Source organism: Zeus faber (assembly GCF_960531495.2).
Source record: "Zeus faber genome assembly, chromosome: 8".
NCBI lineage: Eukaryota > Metazoa > Chordata > Actinopteri > Zeiformes > Zeidae > Zeus > Zeus faber.
Genome location: NC_137195.1, coordinates 32560423 through 32583416, shown reverse-complemented (window position 1 = coordinate 32583416; position 22994 = coordinate 32560423). Strand labels below are relative to the sequence as shown.

Genomic DNA, 22994 nt, shown 5'->3' with positions numbered 1-22994 from the left:
ACTGTGTCTCTGTACGTCCGTTTGGCATCCTTCACCGCCCTGCGCAGATTGTACAACACCGCTTTGTAATTGTCCATGTTTCCAGATACAAGACCTTAGTTGTAAGCGGCCGTGCGAGCATTCAGAGTGCCACAGATGGATTTATAGACCCACGGTTTCTGGTTCGGGAATATCCCAACTTTCACCGCTAATGTAGCTATGAAACTCCAAGCTAATTCTGTAAACTTGCTGACATCACTGGAACATGTCCCAGTCTACATCAGTAAGGGCATCCTGAAGCGCGGCCTCTGATTTGTCTGACCACCGCTTTACATCCTTCATCACCACCGGTTCAGGCACGATGCAGGTCTTGTAAACGGGAACCAGCGGAATTGCAGGGAGATCTGATTTCCCGAAAGCAGGAAGTGAGACATTCTTGTATCCGTTTATGTAAGGTGTGTAACAGTGGTTAAAAGTTATATCTCCCCTGGTGGCACACGTGATGTGTTGATAGAAATTAGGCAGAACTTTTTTAAGGTTTGCGTTGTTCAAGTCCCCAGACACCACCACAGCCGCATCGGGATGTTCATTCTCAAGTCCACGCAATACATCAAATAGGTCTGATAGTGCTGTGTCCGCTTTCGGTGGAATACAAACGGCTGTGGTAGAATGGACGGCATGAGATGGTCAGCTGTTCCAGGTTCAGCGAGCAGGAGCGGGAGAGTCTTGATGTTGTTGGGGTTACACCAGTGGCTGTTTATCATGAGGCAGACGTCTCCACTCTTGGATTTCCCCGACTCCTCCAACCTGTTGGCGCGGAACACGGAGAAGGACTCAGCTGGACATATGGCGTGGTCCAGCACCAGCGGGTTCAACCATGTCTCCATCAGGTAGAGGACGCAAAAGCTTCTTGTATCCTGTTGGAATGTAATCCTCGCTCGAAGATCATCAATCATGTTCTCCAGGGACTGAACATTGGAAAGAAGGATGCCTGGCAGAAGTGGACGGTAAGGTTGCGTCCTTATTCTGACTCGAATGCCACCTCATTTGTCACAGTGCTTCCTCCGTGGGCCCACCCCTGGAACAGCGGCTCCATTGTTGTTGTTGCTGTTGTTGTTGAGAGCATTGGCGCGTAAAATCTCCGGCGGCCACTTTGGATCCGTGGATAAAAAGTCCCAAAGTTGTTCTTTCAGGGAATTTTTTATATCCACGACTGCATCGCGGGATCGAGATCACTGCCGATGATTTTTTGGCGGACATTGCGATAAAAAACGGAAATGTGCGCAGTCGACACGGAGCGCCAGACACTTAACTAAAACTAAACCAAAAACTAGGCGCTAAAAAACATTTTAGTTAAACTGAAAGGATAGTGTACTTACAAAACTAACTAAAATAAAATAAAAATATACAGGGAATGTCTTTAGTTTAAGTCTATCAAGGCATATCAAGGCAGCATTGCACTGCTGCCTCACAGCAAGATGGTCCTGGGTTCGATTGCTGCCTGAGGCGCTGTTGGCACCGTACTCCAATGGGCTATCTCCCAATCAGGAGCCTTTCTGTGTGGAGTTTGCATGTTCTCCCCGTGCTCAGATGAGGTTTCCTCGATCTAACATCAGTAAGGACACCCACCAAAAACATGCACACATCATTGCCTAACCAGGGCGCGTCGTCGAATGCTGCCAACTGCCACTTTTTTAATGTTACACAATGTTCTTTATTGCTACTGATTGTCCACTAGCTTTTGTGTAAAGCAGTCTTTGCAATGATGAGGAAAATATTTATGTATTTATTTAGGGCATTTAGCAGATGCTTTTGTCCAAGGCGACTTACAATAAGTACATTTAACTGGAGAAAGAAAAACCACGACATATCAGTCGATATTAGTAGGGAAGATTTAAAAAAAAAAAACTTGTTTCAGGCTCTCATTTAAGCATTGTGGCTGCTACATAGCAAGGACAAGTGCATAGTAAGTACTACAGTATAGGTACTAGTAAACATACAAGGGCTTGCTAGGGGGGATGATCGCCCTGGTCTGGAGGTGAGGGGACAGAGATAGTCTAGAGCAGAGTAGAGGGAGGATAGCAGAGTGGAGGAGGCTTTCTCGGTGGACATGAGTGAATTGCTTAGTTGATGGTAGTGAGGAGAGAACCAATAAGGAGAGAGTAGAGGGAGAGAGGGATTTCAGGTTGCGGCGGGTGGTGACTGTGTGAGCAGTGGGGATGAGGGGGGTGGTGGACCAAGGGAAGAGAGAAAATAACAAAGCGGTGGTCTGACAGTGAGCGGGGTAACAGAGTGCTGAGGTACTACAGGACCTTGTGAAGACAAATTCGAGATGGTTCCCAGCCCTGTGGGTGGGTGGAGAAGGGGAGAGTGCAAGGCCAAAAGTGGTGAAAAAGTTGATGAATTCCAATGAGCACAACTTCTCTGGCTGGATGTTGAAGTCGCCCAGGACAACGGGAGGTGTGTCATCATCAGGGGAGCAGCTGAGGAGGGCATCCATCTCATCAAAGAAGTCACAGAGTGGACCTGGTGGACGGTAGATCACTACACTGCGTTCCAAATTATTATGCAAATTGGATTTAAGTGTCATAAATATTTAATTTTTAGTTTTTCAATTAAATTCATGGATGGTAGTGTGTCTCACCTGTGATAATTAGTTTGCCAGGTGAGCCCAATTAAAGGAAAACTACTTAAGAAGGACATTCCACATTATTAAGCAGGCCACAGGTTTCAAGCAATATGTGAAAGAAAAAGGATCTCTCTCCTGCCGAAAAGCGTCAAATAGTGTAATGCCTTGGACAAGGTATGAAAACATTAGATATTTCACGAAAACCTAAGCGTGATCATCGTACTGTGAAGAGATTTGTGGCTGATTCAGAGCACAGACGGGTTCGTGCAGATAAAGGCATAATGAGGAAGGTTTCTGCCAGACAAATTTATTGGATTAAGAGAGCAGCTGCTAAAATGCCATTACAAAGCAGCAAACCGGTATTTGAAACTGCTGGTGCCTCTGGAGTCCCGCGAACCTCAAGGTGTAGGATCCTCCAGAGGCCTGCAGTTGTGCATAAACCTACTATTCGGCCACCCCTAACCAATGCTCACAAGCAGAAACGGTTGCAGTGGGCCCAGAAATACATGGACTAATTTTCAAACAGTCTTGTTTACTGATGAGTGCCGTGCATCCATCTGGATGCTCCAGATGGATGGAGTAGTGGATGGTTGGTGGATGGCCACCATGTGCCAACAAGGCTTGCGACGTCAGCAAGGAGGTGGCGGAGTCATGTTTTGGGCTGGAATCATGGGGAGAGAGCTGGTGGGCCCCTTTAGGGTCCCTGAAAGTGTGAAAATGACCTCAGCAAAGTATATAGCGTTTCTGACTAATGACTTTCTTCCATGGTACAAAAAGAAGAACCGTGCCTTCCATAGCAAAATCATCTTCATGCATGAGAATGCATCATCTCATGCTGCAAAGAATACCTGTGTCATTGGCTACTATAGGCATAAAAGGAGAAAAACTCATTGTGTGGCCCCCCCAATCCTCCTCCCCTGACCTCAACCCTATTGAGAACCTTTGGAGGATCCTCAAGAAAAAGATCTATGAGGGTGGGAGGCAGTTTGCAGGATGTCAGAATAGCCTCCCAGAGCCGCTGTTTTAATGCAAAGAAATTCAAGAAGAAACTCTCCAAAAACTCAAGTTCAATGGATGCAAGAATTGTGAACGTGATATCAAAGAAGGGGTCCTATGTTAACATGTAACTTGGCCTGTTAAGATGTTTTTGATTAGAATAGCTTTTGATTTCAGTAAATATGACCTCATAATGCTGCAAATTCAACAAATGACCATTTTCAGTTCTTTACAACTTCTTTCTACAAACTTATCATTGGGAGGTTTGTTCAATAACATTCAGATTATACCCTAACGGCTGATGACTTAAATTATACTGACTGTCATTTGAATCTACTATTTAGGAAAATCAGAGAAAAATATAATTTGCATCATAATTTGGAACGCGGTGTAAAGATAAGCTTGAGTGGAAGGGTAACAGACAGCGTGGAATTTGAATGCAGATCTGGGCAGGTGATCCAGAGGAACGACTTGATAGACCCACTTTGGTGAGATGAGAAGTCCAGTTCCTCCCCCTCGACCTGATTATCTTGGGGGGTGTGAGAACGAGTAGAGGGTTGAGAGGGCAGCTGGGATGGCAGTGTTCTCAGGGGTGATCCAGGTCTCTGTAAGGACCAGGAAGTGGAGAGTCTGCAAGGAGGCGTAGGCTGCAATAGAGTCCGCCTTCTTGACTGCTGATTGGCAGTTCCAGAGCCCGCATATCATTTCAAGTTCTGGGAGAGCAGTGGTGGAGAGTGTTGGGTAGTGTAGGTTGGATGGGTTACAGCCTCGAGCAGACGGTCTCCAGTGGCATCTTCTGCAGTTTGACGTCCTCACTTGGATGGAGTTACACATGGCTACAAATGGTGAAAGTCAGTGTGTTTCCTGGACTCCCACAGAGAGACTCCCTATGTCTTTTGAAGTTTGAGTCTTCTTTTAAAGGTTCTTTTGGTTGTTCGGGTTCTTCATCTCAGCATGAACCTCCTCCAGCCTCCTCAGGAGCTCCGTGGCGGCGGCTGCCATGTGGAACCTCAATGACTTCATATGCCTGTTTGTTGGCCAACGCCTCCTTCACGTTTCCCAGGTAGTATTAACGTTTTTCAACTCTCACCAACTGGATCCCATGGACTGGGTGGGGATCAGGGTAGTACTGTCTATCACTCTTGGTGCTATGCAGTGCTCTAGCGGCAGCTGGTGGTGGTAGTGAGGGCGGAGCTTGGTTTGAGGCCCCGGCTCAATAATAATTCACGCCTCTGTTTGTTGAAACGTTTGCAAGTAAACTGCACAATGAAATCTGATCGTGCATACATTGTGCAAATGAGGCCATTTATGCCCATTTTGCAACATGGCCTTTTCAACAACATTTAATTGGGCTGTTGATTGCATTGTTGGGGTGAGGGTATTTTGGGTTCAGGCTAAACTCCAGACAGAGTTATGTTGAGGAGTAAAGCTGTTCAATTGAGCCCATGACTATAGAACCTTGCTACCATAGCAATTTAAAGAACATATGCATTTTTGGAACAAAAAAAAAAAATAATGCTGTATTTCAAGGCTGAGAAATCCACCTTTTTTACCTGTGACTTTCAGAATTTACTATAATATTTTACTTTCTAGTCGACAAGGCGATACATTGTGTCTACACATCATGACAGTCTAACCATATATGAGCCTATGGGACCGCGTTGGTCATCAGGCAGAGGCATTCTTTTTATCCCCAGCAACAGGACAAGGAATTGGCTTTCAGTTATGCTGCCCCTAAAAAACGTAAACTACCAAAATCAGGGCTTCTGCAGCAATCTGTTGGAATTATCTGTATTATTATTTTTCTTCTATATTATTATTATTATTCTGCGCCTTTTTACAATTTTGATTATACTACCTATGTGGGTGGGTGTGTAACAGGGAAATAACTTTTATCTCAGTCAAAGCCCATTCGCATTACTTGGTTATGAAATGTTTAATGGTCAGGATTTTTTTTTTCCTCTCCATAGACAGCAAAAGTTGGAGATATAATCCAACAAAAACATAGACAGATTTGGATTTGCAGGAAAATACCCTTTCAACACACCCCTTTATACAAAAGCACTTGCAATTCAGTGTTTCAGAGTACAATCAAAACTCCATTAGGATAACCAAAAATTGTAGAGATGCACCGATTTTGAAATTCTGAGGAAATACTGATTAAAATAACAATTTGGCCAATAGCAGATGCCAATGTTTTCCGAGTTCCCATGAACACAGCAGCACTTACAGTTTCCAGAGTTCCAATGAATGCAGCATCACTTCCTGCTTGAAGAACTGCAGAGAGCCGTGTCCACATCTTCTAAAATCCATCGTGGATGGTATCGTTCTCAGAAGTATATAAAAATAAAATTTAAAAACGCTAAAATGGGTCGCCAGTTATACTTCGATGGCCGTTAATATACCTGGGCGGCCCGCCCAAGTAAAGTCCATGAGAGTTGTAGGAGCTAAAGCACCTTAGACATTTTGTGTGTTGGTTATACATTCAAGTGTTGTTGTTTACATTCACATTATAAATAGAAACCATATTTACATAGATGACACGAGTTAAAAACTGTACTGGTAATGGTGTTTACAATAGACAAGCTTAGGAAGCGTTTAAGTCCTTCCTTTGGTTTCCTTATTCCAAATACAAAGTCATTGCACTTATACCATTTGTCCCTCTGCAGTGTCTACAGTCCAAGCTGTGATTTGACCCTTAACGTCCATTCTGTCGCCTCGTACTTCCTGACGCACAATCTAACAGGGTTTAGTTTTAGCCGCTTGTGCTAAAAACATGCCCCACTCTTCTCTCGTTTGGCGGTGTTTTAGAGGCCGAGCAACAAAGCAATTTTTTGTCTAGTTGTAGTTTTTCTTACCATAGTTGTAGTTGCCTGATTTAGGGAATTATAACTTAACTTTGGATTTACTCTTGTTTAAGAAGGTGTGTGTTTATGACATGTTACCTGTGGAACTTGGAATAAACACTTTTGTTCATCTTTTTTACACCGGAGTCATGTGGATGTATTTTTTAAGAGGAGCGCAATATACACAAGTAACCAGCAGTTTCAACTACCACCCAAGTGACTGCCACATGTGGGAAACACTGGATAGACATCAGCCACTGCCTTCGGTGAATGTGAACTTAAGCCCCTTTTCCACATGGAATCTGTAACATTGCTGGATAAATAATATCCGGCAAAGGCAGTAGGTAGTCATTGCCACATAGCCTCTTTAACGGAAAAGTTCCGTATGGAGTCCATTTCCACATAGATGACTGTTCCGGATATGGTACATAATGTGCGAGAGGTGTCTAATATCACGCAAGACTCGGCAACAGAATCGATATTTTGACCAGAGCTTCTCTCCAAGTCTCTCTGCGCCACGGGCTCCTCCTCCTCTCCAGACACAACAACCTGAACCCAATGATATTAAATCAGGAAAGGAACTTCAGACCTCTCCCTGTTGCTCACTCCCTCCAGCTCTGCGCTGCGGTGCAGCCGGTGGGCAAGCAAAGTGCTTGTGACCGATGTCACCTAACCTCTAAAAGACACATCTAGCATCTGAGTGGCATTTTAAAGAAGAAAAATAATAACATTTAAGAATATAAAGACCTGTATCTGAGACAGGACGTTTCAGTTTCTCATCTTTGCAGCCGAGTGCCACATTTTGGACTCGCCATTTTTCTGAATGATTTTTCTTTCTTCCTGAAAATAAATCAATTTTCAAATATTTGTACGAAATAAATATTTGTAAAAAAAACACTATTAGTGCATTATCTGGTTTCGGCTGCATCCCTTTTTTACAGCAATGTTACTGCTTCTATTCCCACATACTACTATTCACAGCCATTCCGGCAATTTGCTGGAAATTATACTATTTTGAGAGTGGGGAAATGTACAGAATGACTTTTACTGAACATCGACACCAGCATGCTGTGATCTCGCGAGAAGACGTTAGTGAGTAGAGAGCCAACATGGCAGCGCCCGGATACACTGACTAACATACCGGCAGCTCCATCTCAGACAGATAAAGTGAATCGCAAATAATATTTATGTATATAAATTTAAAAAGGGAACACTGCGCAAAACCAAAGTGGAGGACCTCGAGGATTATATAAATTTTTTTTATAACGAGTACGTGATGGAAGACCACCAGGATCTCAATTATCCCGCGAAAAGGAAGAAGACCGACTCAGCAACGGACACAGACGATCTCATCCCGGGTGCTGTAGAGGTTAGAGTCTTGGATGAGATTGACAAGAAGCTGGACTTGCTTGGTCCATTTCTCTGAGACATTACCGAGATCAAAGCCAGCCTTGATTTCCTGCACCGCACGGTCGGCGAGATGCAAAAAGACAACGCGAATCTAAAAACCTCCGCAAAGTGTCTCACAGTGGAGATGGAAGGTGTAAAAAAATAAAATAAAATAATAAAAGAGACTATCCTGGATATACAATCCAGAAGTATGCGGGACAACCTCATCTTTTCTGGGATCCCAGAGAACAACACCGAGTCCCCAGAAAACATGGTGAAAGACCTTCTCCGCATCGCCCTGAAACTCCCGACGGATACTGTGAAGCAGATCACCTTCCACCGGGTTCACCGACTGGGACAACGCTTGGGGAATTGTCCCCGCTCCATCATTGCCAAGTTTGATCCCTTCAAGCACAAGGAGCTGGTTAAAAGCAAAGTACGGGAGCTGAAAGGAACCACGCTGGGTATGAACGATCAACTCTCCCGGGAGATCAACGACAGACTGAAGGTGCTGTACCCTATCCTGTAGGAGAACCAGCAGAGGGTGAACGCATATCAATGGTTGTTGATAAACTATATATAGACGGTCTGTTATACAGAGACTCCTCCACCACACCCTGGTTATCATTATGTATGTATTCTTGTAATTCTGGCAATAATACACTGCAAGATAGAAATAAGCATGCTACCTATGTCAGGATTTAAAATATTGCTCACTCTCATCATCTCACCCTCCAAATGCCCCCTCCCTACGTCTCATCATCTCACCTCCCCAATCCCTCTTCCCCCATCACTCTCACTCTATTCTGTTTCTCATTATATGTATATCTAATCCTGCAATGTTTTATGTTCATCTTTGTCTACTTGTCATTTGTATCACTCCAAACTTCCTGCAATACTAGGACAGTAAAAAGGAATGTAAAGGAGGAAATCTCAGACTTATCTTTGGGAAAGCATGGGAACGGTAATTAAAGCTATTGCCTTGGTGCCATCACCCCCTAACTAACTTCAATGACACCCATTAAGTTTGTTAGTTGGAATGTGAGAGGCTTGGGCTCACCTGCTAAACAGAGCAAAAATCCAAAATTACCTCACAAGGATGAACCCCAGCTTCAGTCTACTGCAGGAAACCCACCTAACTGCATCTGAGCACCTCAAACTCAAAGCTAAATGGGTTAATCAGATGTTTTCTGCATTATACAACTCAAAAAAAGAGGTGTTTCTATAATGATCAATAAAATTATCCCATATCAAAATAAAACCACAATATCAGACCCAGAAGGGCGTTACATAATGATTAATGGAATTTTAGGGAACATCAAATTAACCATAGCTAATATATATGGCCCCAATGAGTATGACCCAAATTTCTTTCAAAATATATTTTCAAAACTCTGAGAATTCTCTGAATCAATTATCACATTGGGAGGAGACTTCAACACAGTTATGGATCCAAGTTTAGACTGTTCTCAAGCCAGAAATATTCACAAATCCTGGGGTTCGTCGGACACTATAAAACAATATGAGCGATCTTGCTCTTGGGGATTGTTGGCGATCAAATAACCCACATTCTAGAGAACACATATTATTCACCACCCCACCAAAGTTTCTCTAGAATTTACCTTTTCTTGACAAGTAACTCCACATTGTCCAAAATCACTAATCCTGAAACCCACCCTATTGTTATTTCCGTTCACGGGCCGATTAGTTTCAACCTGATAAATGAAACAAACCGGAACCGTCCCGGCAGGTGGCCGTTTAACACCTTACTTTTGACAGATAAAGAATTTAACCATTTATTTTCCAGAGAAGGGACTTCCTTCATTGAACTGAATGACTCCCCAGAAATATCACCATCCTTACTATGGGAAACAGCTCAGGCAGTTCTAAGAGTATTTCAATCTCCACTCACAAGAAAAAGAAGGACAAGAATGCCAAAATAAACTAGAACAATGACTATAGAGTTGCACTCCCAACGAGCCCACTCATCCACTGAGCAAATCCGAAATGAGATCAAGACAATTACATCTCAACTTAATAATATCATCCATCAAAAGACACAATTCCTCATGCAATGAACCAGAGCAAATTATATTGAATGCAATGACAGATCAGGTAAATTTCTTGCCAATCGAATTGAAACGCGATTAAGAAGAAACACTTATTACAGCCATCAAAGATCCACAGGGTCTACTAACATACTCTCTGCAAGAAAATGCCCAACAATCCATCACCTGGATCAGATGGCTACCAAGTGGAATTTTGTAAACACTTTTGAGCCACTCCCCATTATTCATCAGAATGGTTACAGAGATCAAGTCAACCTCCACCATCCCTCCGCACATGAATACTGCTCTCATTTTGGTTTTCCTCAAGCCCAATAAGGACAAAACCCTCACCTTCAGTTATAGACCCATAAGCCTTATTAATTGTGACCTTAAGATAAGTAAAACACTAACCAACAGAATGGGAAAAAGTAATTCCATTTATAATTCACCCAGACCAAACAGGCTTATTCAGTCTAATCAGCATATCTCAAAAGAACAACTTTAATACTATTATTGCCTCTTTAGATGCCTAAAAGCATTCGACAGAGTTAATTGGACATGTCTCAACCAATTTGGCTTTGGAGAGTCACTCATAGAATGGATCAGAATCCTTTACAACTGCCCATCTGCTTCGGTCATCATCAATGGTTACACTTTACAGCGTTCCACTGTACAACGCGGAACAAGACAAGGATGTCCGCTCTCCCCTTTAGTATTCGCCATCTTTATTGAACCCCTTACGATGACCATCCATCAAAACAGTAATATTGTAGGCATACAAACAGGAAACTGTTCACAAAATCAGTTTGTAGGGAGACAAAATCTTGTTGTACGTACGGAGCCCAATATCATCCCTACCGCAGGTGTTCAATCTTATATCTAAATTCTCAGCTATCTCAAACTATTCAATAAATTGGACTAAAACCACAGCCTCTCTCTGTGGGGGGGACTGCAATGCTGCAACTCAGAAACTTCCCGTAACCATCACAATAGGCAATATTTGATACCTTGGTATTGATATCTCAACCAGTCTGTCAGATTTGTTTACCCTTAACTTCACTCCATTGTTGATGCCGATGGAACAACCTACCCATCTCAGTAATTGGTAGGATAGCAGAGGTGAAAATGAATATACTTCCAAAAATATATGTATTTTCAATGACCCCTGTGCATCCAAGAGTACATTGGTTCAATACTGTAGACTCACGGTCAATAAATTATATTGGAAATACAAGAAACCGAGAATTAAACAAGCAACACTACAGAAAAACAAAGACTGTGGAGGCCTAGCAGCCCCAAACTTTAGATACTACTATCTAGCAAACCATCTTCAATTTAAAATTAAATGGTTACAACCAGAGCAACAATTGGCCCATGGATGGCGAGACATTGAACAAACAGAATGTCAGGAGTTATCCTTATCCGATCTACCCTTCCTTACCAAATCAAAAATGAAACATAATTGCTTTAACAACCCATTTATCACAACAACTCTGTCAGCCTGGTGGAAATTCCTCAAACTCAGTGGTCACACTATCTCCAAACAAATTCACGCCAATCTGGCACAACCCAGATTTTCTGGTTAAAAACAGACCAATAATCTTTAGGTCTTGGAAAACACAAGGAATTACTCATCTGGATTTGAAAACAATTTGCTTATATCCTTCCCAACCTTAACCCAAAGGTATGATATCCATGGCCACGGCTTCCTTCAATTACAGCAGTCTCTTAAAGTTAAAATCGAAATTGACGAACAACATCCTACAAGCACCTCCAATGATTGAACATCTCACTCATATCGGTCACTTGAAAAATCCCTTTTCCTGAATATATAAACTTTTATTAAAAACACTTTACCTTTACCTACAGTGGAAGGGTAAAGAGACCTTACTGTTCCCACCGATATCAACCTATGGAAGCTTTTCTATGACCTGCAACTCCGAAATGCAACTCATCCAATATTAGATTCTGCACAGAGCTCATATCATGGAACACAAAATGTTAAAAATGGGTTTTGTGTATGAAGACATTTGCTCTCACTGTTCCCTTAATACTATAGATGACAACTTTCATGCCTTCTGGCTCTGCCCACCTATCCTAGCATTCTGGACCAACATCACCAAGAAGCTATCAACCCTTCTGGGTTGCAGAATTCCATTCTCCCCGCCCATATGTCTTCTCCCTCCTTAATCGACCCACCACTTAAACACCACCAACCCATTTTGATCGCCTTAACAATTGCCAAGAAAACAACATTACTCAATTGGAAAAAGAGAGATAATCTCACCACATCCCAATGGTTGCAGTTATTAATAGATTACATCTTAATGGAAAAACTATTGGCAAAATCCAAAAAACAATGTGCTCCTGGGAAGTACCTCCAGCTGGCGTCCATGTATTGGTTTGGGGCGTGGTTGTGGGTTTTGGGGCTCGGGTTGGGGGCAGGGGGGTGCGGGTCGCTAGTTCGAATCTCGGCCCCGTGGTCGGCGCACCGCTGAGGTCGGGCGCCCCATAGGCAGGGTGGCTAGGCTTGTGTGTCCTTCTGTGTCCTGTGGGGGGGTGGGGGGCGGGGGCCCGTCGTGCCAGGGCTGGTTAGGAGTTCCGTCTGGTCCTGTCAACCAGGGTCCTGAATCGGGCTGGCCGTGCTCGGCGCGAGGCTCACGATGTGGCCTCCTTTGGTGGGGAGCGGTCTCCTGTCGTCACACTGGGCTGTCGGGCTGTGGGTGGGGGTGCCATCTGCCACCCTCTGTTCTGTGGTCGGCATGCTCGGCGGCAGGGGCTGACCACGGGCCTGATGGGGGCGCAGATCTGCCCAACATGGCGGACCACCCTGCGTCCGTGGCTGATCGCTGTAGGTTGGCTGCCACCAGGTAAGGGAGGTGGGGCGTGCTAGGGCATGGTTGGGTCCGGGGGCAGGGGATCCCTGGGTCTCTCCCTGGCCATCTGTGCCCCTGCATCGATTTGGTCGCGATTCCCCTCTCTCTCCTAGTGCTAAAACTCATACACCACACAATAGGCCTAGGGCTTGAGGGATGAGTGGGCTGCAAGCTATGTGGGTGGGGATGTGGCGGGCAGCTGGCATCTTGCCTGTCATGCTCCTGCCCCAAAGTGCTTCTCGTCCGTCCAGAAATTGTAATCCCACTCATATTAGCTTTGAACACATACACTCGCACACCAATCCTACTCTGAACAATACTCCGCCGGACCAGGGTCTGCGGAGCATGAGGGGTCTGAGTGATTCGGGTTCCACTTGCCTGAAGGACTTGCACCCCCAACCCTGAAATTTGAACTGCAATTGCCAACAGCAGACATTGAGCACTGGGGTTTTCCGGGATGGTCGTTGGGCGGTCGGGTGAGCCCCCCTGCCAGCTGGGCTGGAGTCCTGGCGACTTGTGCCTGGTGGCTTAAGGTGTGCTGTGACTTGGGGGGGGGGCGGCTATTGGCCTTTTGCTCCCGCTGCACGGCTTCTCTGAGGTAGGCACCCCGGGTGCTGGAGGGCCTGTATATCTGGCAGCCTGCTGGCATCGGTAGGTGGGGGGGGCTAACATCCAGGTGGCCCATGTTGAGCACCCTCTGCTACGTGTATAGGCACTTGGCGCCCCCGCCGGGTGGGGTGTCTGGTCAGCTGCGGTGGGGTGGGCCTCCCCCTTACGCGGGGCTTGGGATTCCCACCGGCTCCCGTGCGGGGTGGGAAATCCGGCCGCACGGTCTGTCACCGTGGGCCGGGATCCCGGCCTGTGGTTCGTGCCTGGCGCCCGCGGCCCAGGTTCTGTGCCTGCGGCTGAGTCTTGTACCTGCACCTGGGGGTTGGTTGTATTTGTGCTCCCCTGGGGTGCGGGGTCTCCTCGTACTCCCTGAGACTGGGTAATGCTCCTCGGGGCTGGGCGTGGGGGTTGCTCCATGGCCCTCTGGGGGCCCAGGCATATTCTGTGGCTGCAGGTCAGAGTGCTCTTGGCTTTCCTACAGCCGTAGGGTGTCTACAAGGCTGCGGAGTTCAGGGGGCTTCAGGGCCCTTTCCACTTCTTGGAGGCGCCACGACATAATACCGACTTCTACACCAGTACTAATGGGGATAAGCCATGTACACTCACCGGTGAACCCCCCCCCCCCACACACACACACACACACACACACACACACACACACACACACACACACACACACACACACACACACACACACACACACACACACACACACACACACACCCCCCCCCCCCCCCCCCCCCCCCGGTTGCATTCCTGTCCTCCCTCATTTGCTGCCATAACTCTGACAGGAGGAGGCCACATGACCAGTTGTAGTTCCAGTTTTCATACATGTCGTCTAATGTTTATGTGTAAATGTTGTTTGGTTCTTTGTTTATTTGTCTCACCCGTGGTGATTCTCCCCTCTTGGAGTGGTGATCAGTTGTTTATAGACCCAAACATGATAAATAGTTCACCAAAGAGGGTGCTTGGTGGTGCTTCTCTATAACCAAAAACTGTGCTCTTGTCATTCTACAGGTCATACACAGGACAGAGTTATTGCAGCAGTTCTTGATGATTTAAAAATTAATAAGGGAGTTGCATTGCAGGTTGAGAACTTGAACTCCACTTGCAGACTAACTCTGTCCTAGATGCAATGGCATACAAATACTCTTTGTTCTATGCCCAGCATGCTGACAGCATGGGCAAAAAAAAAAAAAAAAAAAAAAAAAAAAAAAAAACGAACATCGACACCAGCTCCCTTTCCTCCATGACGCCATATGGAACAATGCCATTAGATGTACGGCTTTTAGCCCAAGTGGGAAAGGGGCTTTATTTTCAGATAGGCTGATAGCAGTCAACAAGGTAAATATCAGCTGATATTGATGTAAGGCCGATAAATCGGTGCATCCCTTAAAAAAATAAAATAAAAATTAAAAAGAATTGTGAAATCTGTGACTTCTGCGACACGTGCTCAAAATATAATGTATGGACAACATATTACAAACAACTAAAGCAAACAAAATATTTAAAAACAAAATGACAATGAGCTGGCAACGTGGGATAAAAAAAAACAAAACAACCTGAGACGGAGGGCGAACACACAGTGACAACTGAATTGCACTTTTACGCCGACACTCTTGACAGTTTCTATTTTCTAGGTAGTAACTTAAGTAAGACTTAAATAAGCAAGTTTGTTTTAGAGAGCTGTTTCGAGTTTATTTATTTTTGCTTAATTTCATTTTTTTTTTTAATGACAAAAATGTATCATTCTTAACAAGCAACCAGAGGACAAATAGGAAACAAAAAGAAATGTGCAAAGCAGTCAAGCGAGCTACAGCACCATCTAGTGGACTCAATTCTATACTGTTTGGACAGTGACCTTTCTGGATCACGGATACAATTCATAACAAAAAATGTTGTTGTTGTTTACAGCAGTATTGCGGGATCTCTCTATAAACGCGGCTAATGAAACAAAATAACAATATTCTTTCATTCCATTTTAACTGTATTTCAATTGGCTTTGATGACACAATTGTAACTAGTTTAGCCTTTGGAGTTTGTTAACTTAAAAATGCATTGCGTAGAATTCACAGAACGGAATTGGAATCTAATTTTCTATAGTATAATAGTGTATTATCCCATGAAAATAAACATTGTGTTTTCGAGACCATAGAATGAGCCGTTCTTCTTCTACATGGGCGTCTGTACGCCTTACGAAGGTCGCAATTTTCACCACCATGTTCCTTCAACAGTAGCCCAGAACAAACAAACCAAACACTGGCTCTATAGAGGGACTTTCCTGTTTTCACGAGTTTCCTGGTTATGTCTTTCACGGAGGCCGCCATGTGGAGAGGTATTCAGCTGGTTGCAACCGGCAATCTCACTGCTAGATGCCACTGAAATCTACACACCCCACTCCTTTAACAAATTGGATTTCTTTTCTGTTTTTCCGTTCATGTGCAGTAACACACTGCGTCTAGAAAACTCAACGGCCCCTTCCCAGAATGTATTGCACAGCTGTTTGCATGGCCTCAAAAGGGAAGGGTCAAAACAATGGCCCTGGTGTAAACGCACCATGAAAAAAACGCTAACCAAGCTAGGGGGCTATGACTGACCTTCAGAGAGACCAACCTTCAGACGGACCGCTGACTGCACCACAGCCAGATTCCAGGGGAGATAGAACATTTCAGGATGGATGAGAATAAAGAGAAAAGATTAAATAACAAATAAAAATTAAGTAGAAAAAAAAAATAACTAGGCGAAGAAGCCAAAGTGAAAAGGAAGGAGGCGATTCTATCGCAGATCATCTTGGTATTTTGTCTTCAAGGAAAAAAAAAAAAAAAAGAATTAATTTGTTCACATAGAGAAAAGGATATTATAGCAAAAAAACTCACTTGTCCAATCGTCTTCAAAGCAGTAGAGAAAATGGAGCACCACCATCACAAGTGAGTGAAGTGAGATGAGCGCAATGTACATCTGGCGAAAACAGGAAATCAACATTTGATTACATTGATAAATTATAAAAGCATGGCAATCAATTACGTATTATTGTTGTTTACATTACACAAAAATCCTTAGTCATACTACAATATAGAGTATGAGCTTTGTTTGTACGTGTGTGTGTATTTGTAAAATTTATGGCTATCCGATTAATCAAATTAAAGCAACATCGCAACACAATTTTTAAATAGCAAAGGCTATGATTTGAAAACAAAAACATGTTTTTTTTATGTTACACGGCATTTCCTAAAAGGTGAGATAGGCGGCCACTAGGGAGGAAGAGAGGGAGCGACCTGTCTCCCTCTCCGACGGTATCAAAGATGTGCGTGTCAGCGATGTGGGTGCCAGCGATGGGGTGCCCATGATCGGCGCGCCAGAACAGTGTGTTTATTTAATTTTACATCTCCTTATGGAACAAACAGAGTGCGCATGGAACGAAGCTGTGCGTAATGGAGGCACTTTCTCCATGACTCTCTTACACCCCACCCAGCCTATAGCAATTGCTTGAACCAAACCTCCGTGCTGCTGCCCAATGATACCCGGTGATCTGGCCTGGCCACGGTGCGGGGCGTGGTGTGGTGTGGTGTGCGCTGCTGGGAGAGCCCCGAACAACTGTAGAGTCTGGTAGAGTGTTCCAGAACACTGCCTCTGTCTGTAATTTTTAACCTTTTTTTAATATATTTTTTAATGTAATGAGCTATAAAGCCTGAGCGGTGCTCCATAAATGCAGACGTATGCACACAACATTTTTATAAAAAATATCTTTCTGCTGAAACACTGCATATTTGATGATTTTCAGACTCGAACAATTACAAGGCTTGAAGTTAAATCAATCAGTCAATATTCTGTGATTGAAGGTTTTTCCATTTTACAATTCATAGTTAAATAAAGAGAATTATTTGTTGTGTTTAGTGAATAATACAGAAGATAAAGAACTTAACAAAAAAAAAATATTTAAAAAAAATAAAATAAAAAAAATCGCATACTAAATCGCAATGGCAATATTGGTAAAAAAAAAAAAATTGCAGTTTGATCATTTTCCCAAATCGTTCAGTCCTATTCAAACAGCTATAATCGCCCTGAGTGGATCTACTTTGGAGGTAATGGTACATACTGTGAAAAGCACAAAATACTTCTGGTTGTTCTCCCCGACACAGTTGTTGACCCAGGGGCAGTGGTGGTCCATCTTCCGTATGCAGCGTTTGCAAACGCTGTCAACGGAGGAAGTGAAAGACAAGATACAAAGTCGCAGGAGGTTAGAGAAAGAGAGAGACAAGGACACTAGAATATAAATAATTAAGTATTACCCCATTTATTGGTACCCCAGTACCAATGACAGGCTTTCACAAGACTGAAATGTTTGGTTGAGTCATGACAGGCACATTACCAGGAGCCATTAATTCTTCAATTCGCAATTTACATATTATTTAGCGCTTTAGAAACAACATAGACTGTAACCAACTAAATGAGCTGTCAAGAAAGGGGGGGGGGGGTTACAAGGCTGGAAGTTCTGTTTTGGCAGGCCTTGTCCAGTCAAATAACACATTGTGTCAATGCTACACGGTCAAAAGACTTCAGCGGGAACAGGGACAAACGGGAATGGGAATGAAATAACTCTTAAGCCATTGAAGGTCTCTGTGTCCAGAATACAGTGTTATAACATTTTTTCAGAAAAAACAAAAATACAATACAACAGAGAGCTACTGTCTTTCAGACTAGATTACATTTGCTGTTGAGTATGACCAATTCTATCTGGAAATCGCTAGTCATCTGGTGTGCTATAAATTGCGTGTCCATTTTTAACTACCTGCAGTGGTGAGCCCGGTCTGGCTTGATGCTGCAGCATTTGGGACACTTGTAGACCACTTGCCCCGGTTTCAGCTGAAGGCTCTCTATGTATTCCTTAGTAGCATTCCCTTTTGGTACAGCCCCCTAAGAAGGACACATCGACAGTCATTTTCAACTCATGGAACATGTTTAAAAATTCAAATACAAATTGCAAACACATTCAAACAACATTTTCCAAATCCTGGGATGTTTAACTTGTTTGCCCGAACCTGTTTTTTTGAACAATTTACAGAAATCCATAATGTATTTACAACTACTTTTGCAATTGCTCCAGTAGATCTAAAGTGTATCATTGGCTAAAGTAGGTTGCCTTCACTCTTCAGGGGTAAGAAAATGAAGGGTACAACTTCCTGTTTCTAGTTTCATACATTAATGCATGAGTAAAAACCCTGAAAAACTTCATAAAATACATGGTTTGTGACCATTTTTCTGACAAGACTGACTATATTGTGATAATGTGACAATGTTTTGTTTTTTTCCATGTTGTGCTATGAACAGTCATGAATCATGAGAACCAAGATTTTCATAAGGTCTGGGCTAAAAAAATAATGAATCTATCCTTTAACTAACAATATTTCACATCAATACAATCAATATGATAAGATAACACTTATTTGCGTGTATGAAGACGATAGGATTTCCAAGATGAGAAAATTCTGTTGGGTGTGGTATCGACATCCGATACCACAATGGCAACGGTTCCTATACGATCAGTATCTACCGGACTTAATCGCAGCGCAGATTTTGGTGCAATGCCTGAGCTGCCCAAATGAAATATCGGCCGGCCGGTGCTTCGAAACCGCCTCACACCTTCCCTAAACAATATCCTTTGAAGCGCACCACTTGAAATCCTCTATATTCCTCTCTATGACGCGCGGCTGCTTTCCTCTCCCGTACCACTCGAGCTAAACAGCAGCACTCGTCAATGTCACATTTTGGTCGCTTAGCCAATAAGATTTTAAAAAGAGGCAGGTCGTAAAAGTCCAATTCATACAAACTGTCAGTTATTTGTTAACATGTGAAAAGTATATGAAAAGTGATGAAGGACAAATGGGGTTAGTTCATAAATAATCTCTAAAATAGCCCAGATTGAATTTTTGTTTTATACAAAATTAAGAATAAAAAATAAAAATAAATAGCCCCAGATCTATGCATGTCATTCCAATCAAGCATTTATGCCTGCTCTGGCCCAATAACGGACTCCCAAAAAATTTTGTTAGCTCCACTTACAGGATCGGTACACATGGCCCTGAAGTGGGATGCAAGTGCCAGGAAGGCCAGGCTGTTGAACAGGGCCCCATTCACGATACTGTACATCAGGTTCTTGGAGGGCAGGAGCATAACGAAGAGCACTACAAACTCGGCATACAGCACCAGCATCCAGGTGACGACAGAGCATGCGATGCCGCAGGCATCCCTGATGAACCACACAGCCAATGCGGAGGAGGAGGTGATGATGTCTTTGGAGATGGGGATACGCTGCTCCTCCTGCAGGTAGCTGGTCCCAGACACAACCACGGACCCGCCCTCCTGGCCACGCCCGTGCTCCACATCCCTGCATCGGTGCACCGGGCTCTTCATCCTTCATCCAAACTGGCTACTGCAACTCCTACCGCTGCATCACCTGGGGCTACAGGGTTTCGCTTCAATCACCGCATGCTGGGATGGAGACAGGCGAGGAGGATAGAAAGGAGAGAGAGAGGCTATAAGGACAAAAGGTCCCATTTTTGTTAGCCACTTCATCCTTTTACTGTGTTTACTCTTCTCACTAAATCTGCCTCTTTGCGACTGGTTGAATACAGCCCTTTGAGTGAAGGCCTATTGATCGAATCATATAGTGGTCCTTCACTTTCACCCTCCATTATTGAAACCCACTAGTAACCTAACCTAGTGCTAGTGAGAATCTGCTTTATATATACTGTTTGCCATGGTGCTGCTCATGCTTGATGTTGAAGTACCCCTTATAATCGGTGTGTGGTGGCTCAGTGATTAACAACGTTGCATCACAGCAAGAAGGTTCTGGGTTCGAATTTGACTGGCGACTTTCTATATGTAGTTAGCATGTTCTCCCCATGTTCACCCTAAAGACAAGCATGTTAGAGTTAGACACTCCCACCAATGTCCCTGACCACAGCATTGGCAGGTAGTCCAGATCCGGAGTTGGCCCCAGCCGCTGTTCCATGACAGCCCACCACCCCTAGATAAGTAACACACTAGGAAGGATTAAATGCAAAGAACCAATTGCCTGAGAGGGTTTTTTAAAAAAGCTTTTGAATTTAAATACATATATTGTATTCAAATCCGCGTCATCTGGACATGTTGAAAGAAGAACATATCTATAGAGCCCTGCTAGGGATGCAACGGAACACTGGGCCCATGGTTCGGTATGTATCACAGTTTTTGGGCCACAGTAACAGTACCTTCATATTTAACATTTATTTCTTTCCATTCAAATATATATATTTTTTTTAAGTTAAAAATGTGTAAAAATGTTTTTTATAGTAGTCTGCCACATATAACTAGTGTAACACTGTGTGTATGACTGTGGGGAGACGGGGTTGAAGTTCATTGGTGGGTTGTTATAATATGCATAAATTAATCTGATTGGAAGGGAGGTGTCCAGGATAGTGGGTAATTGGCCCACGTGTCTAGGGGGTGTGTTCCCGGCGGAGAGTCTGAGTGTGGAAGGAGAGGCCAGAGGGAAGTGAGGCGAGCGGGAGTGGAAGTGAGAGAGTGTCTGAAAAGATGTCTGTAATAAAAAGGGACAGTGCCATCCCAGGGGGTTATTTTCTAACTGGACACCTTGATTGATTGCACTCTTTACGAAAACATTCCATGTAGACATGTTTCTATTGAAAAGGGTCGCATAGCCCCACTCAGTGCATATTGAACTGTAGGGGGTGTACAGAACAATTCAATAACATACCATGTATTGTTGCATCCCTAAGCCCTAGTGACTTTTATTTATTTTAATGCGTGCTGTCAGCATACTTGGCATACAACAGGTTCTGTATGCCATTGCATCAAGGACAATATTCATTGTGTAAAATATAGCGACTGGACATCCCGACAAAGACTGACCACACCACAAACTCTGTTTTTGATTTGATCAAACTTGTATTTTAGTGAAATGTTAGAGGCTGCACTTATTATTATTTAGTGTTCACAGACGGAAATTATTTGATTTCAAGTAGTAATATTCATATTATATGTATAAATATATATGTTTTATAAATAGCGTTCACACACAACTGCTGCTCACTGGATATTTTCTCTTTTTCTGACCATTCTCTGTAAACAGATGGTTGTGCGTGAAAATCTCTGAAATACTCCAACAACCATGCCACGTTCAAAGTAACTTAAATCCCCTTTCTTCCCCATTCTGATGCTCGGTTTGAACTTCAGCAAGTCATCCTCACCATGTCTACATGCCTAAATGCAATGAGTTGCTGCCATATGATTAGCTGATTATCTATTTGTGTTAACAAGCAATTGAACAGGTGTACCTAATAAAGTGGCCGGCAAGTGTGTATGTATGGATGGATGGATAGATATATACATACATACATACATACATACATACATACACACACACACACACACACATATATATATATATATATATATATATATATATATGTACATATACACACATATATACACACACAAGCAGTTGTATGCATTTGTCAAGCTTATGCATTCTACAAGCTACAAAACACGTTGCCACAACATTAAAAACGACAGTAGTTGAGATTGAAATTTGAGGTGTTTTCAAACAAACCAACAAATAAATAAATCAGTCAAATGCAAAGAGCCGCCATGTTGCCGTGATGTGAGGGCTGTCGTGTGGGTAAACTCGGGCCAGAACAATCTGCCCCAAAAATTCCGACATAGAATTACGACTTAATGGCCGTTCTTTTGCACTTTTCCCCCAGGCGGCTCTAATGGAACTGACATCAGGTCAAATCTCGACCACTGTTTAGCACCAGAGGTCAAACAGCAGCACGTGACATCGAGCTTCGTCAACGTAAAACATCTCTTAACATCCAGCCTCTGCCTCTGCCTCAGCCTGTCAGTCAAATCGATTAAGCGTGCGGTTATTGGAATCCGGAGAGCACTACTATTCCCCACGAAATTGCTAGCGCTAGTCTATGCTCTAAGTGGGCCCCGGCCGCAGCCGGTGTGTAAAGATGTACCATTAGCTTTAGCATAGATCGCTTCCGCTCACCTGTTCCTCCGCGTCTCCTTGCCAACCCAGCGACGGCGAGGCAAGGTTTTGGTAATTGTGTTAACTAGGTTTTAACGAAAAGGGACCCGTGTCACATCTGGAGAGGGGGAGTGGTAAAGAAGCATCCTCTGAATGAATGAATGGATGGATGGATGGATTGCTGCAGCTGCTCCAGCACAACACAGTATGACGTATGAGGAAGTGAATTCTGCCAAGCCAATCGCGGTCTGCTTCTTCTTCTTATTTTTCGTTTTTCGGCGGATTGCAATCATTGACTTTCAAGTTGCACACCGCCACCTCCTGTACCGGAGTATGCATAAATTATGTTTACCGTACATGAAGTGGAGAAATAGTACTGTATATACCCAAACAAACAACCTTTACCGCCCTCCTCTTAACCGTGCTCACGCAGGAGGAGCGGTTGTTTGTATTTCTGTTGAGGAATATCCTCAACTGAAAATAAATTCATAAAAAAATATATATTATAGTAGTTAAAGGAATGATGTCCCTGCCAAAATAAAATGTCAAAGCACATTAGGAAAGGGAAAAATGTTTTAGTTTTTC

General features: G+C 43.5%; 1 protein-coding gene across 3 annotated transcripts in view; it reads right to left on the bottom strand.

Annotated features, from left to right (window-relative positions):
* Positions 1–22611, bottom strand: part of LOC307233612 (palmitoyltransferase ZDHHC3-like) — a 42568-nt gene extending 19957 nt beyond the window's left edge. For all 3 annotated transcript variants that reach the window (XM_080004966.1, XM_080004967.1, XM_080004968.1), the window contains exons 1-5: positions 22431–22611; positions 19433–19861; positions 18162–18286; positions 17469–17565; positions 16249–16330 (exon numbers count right to left, since the gene is read on the bottom strand). In XM_080004966.1, the coding sequence (XP_079861092.1) occupies positions 16249–16330; positions 17469–17565; positions 18162–18286; positions 19433–19783 (655 nt within the window). In that variant the 5' untranslated portion in view covers positions 19784–19861; positions 22431–22611. The remainder of the gene's footprint in view (positions 1–16248; positions 16331–17468; positions 17566–18161; positions 18287–19432; positions 19862–22430) is intronic.
* Between the last annotated feature and the right edge of the window lie 383 nt (positions 22612–22994).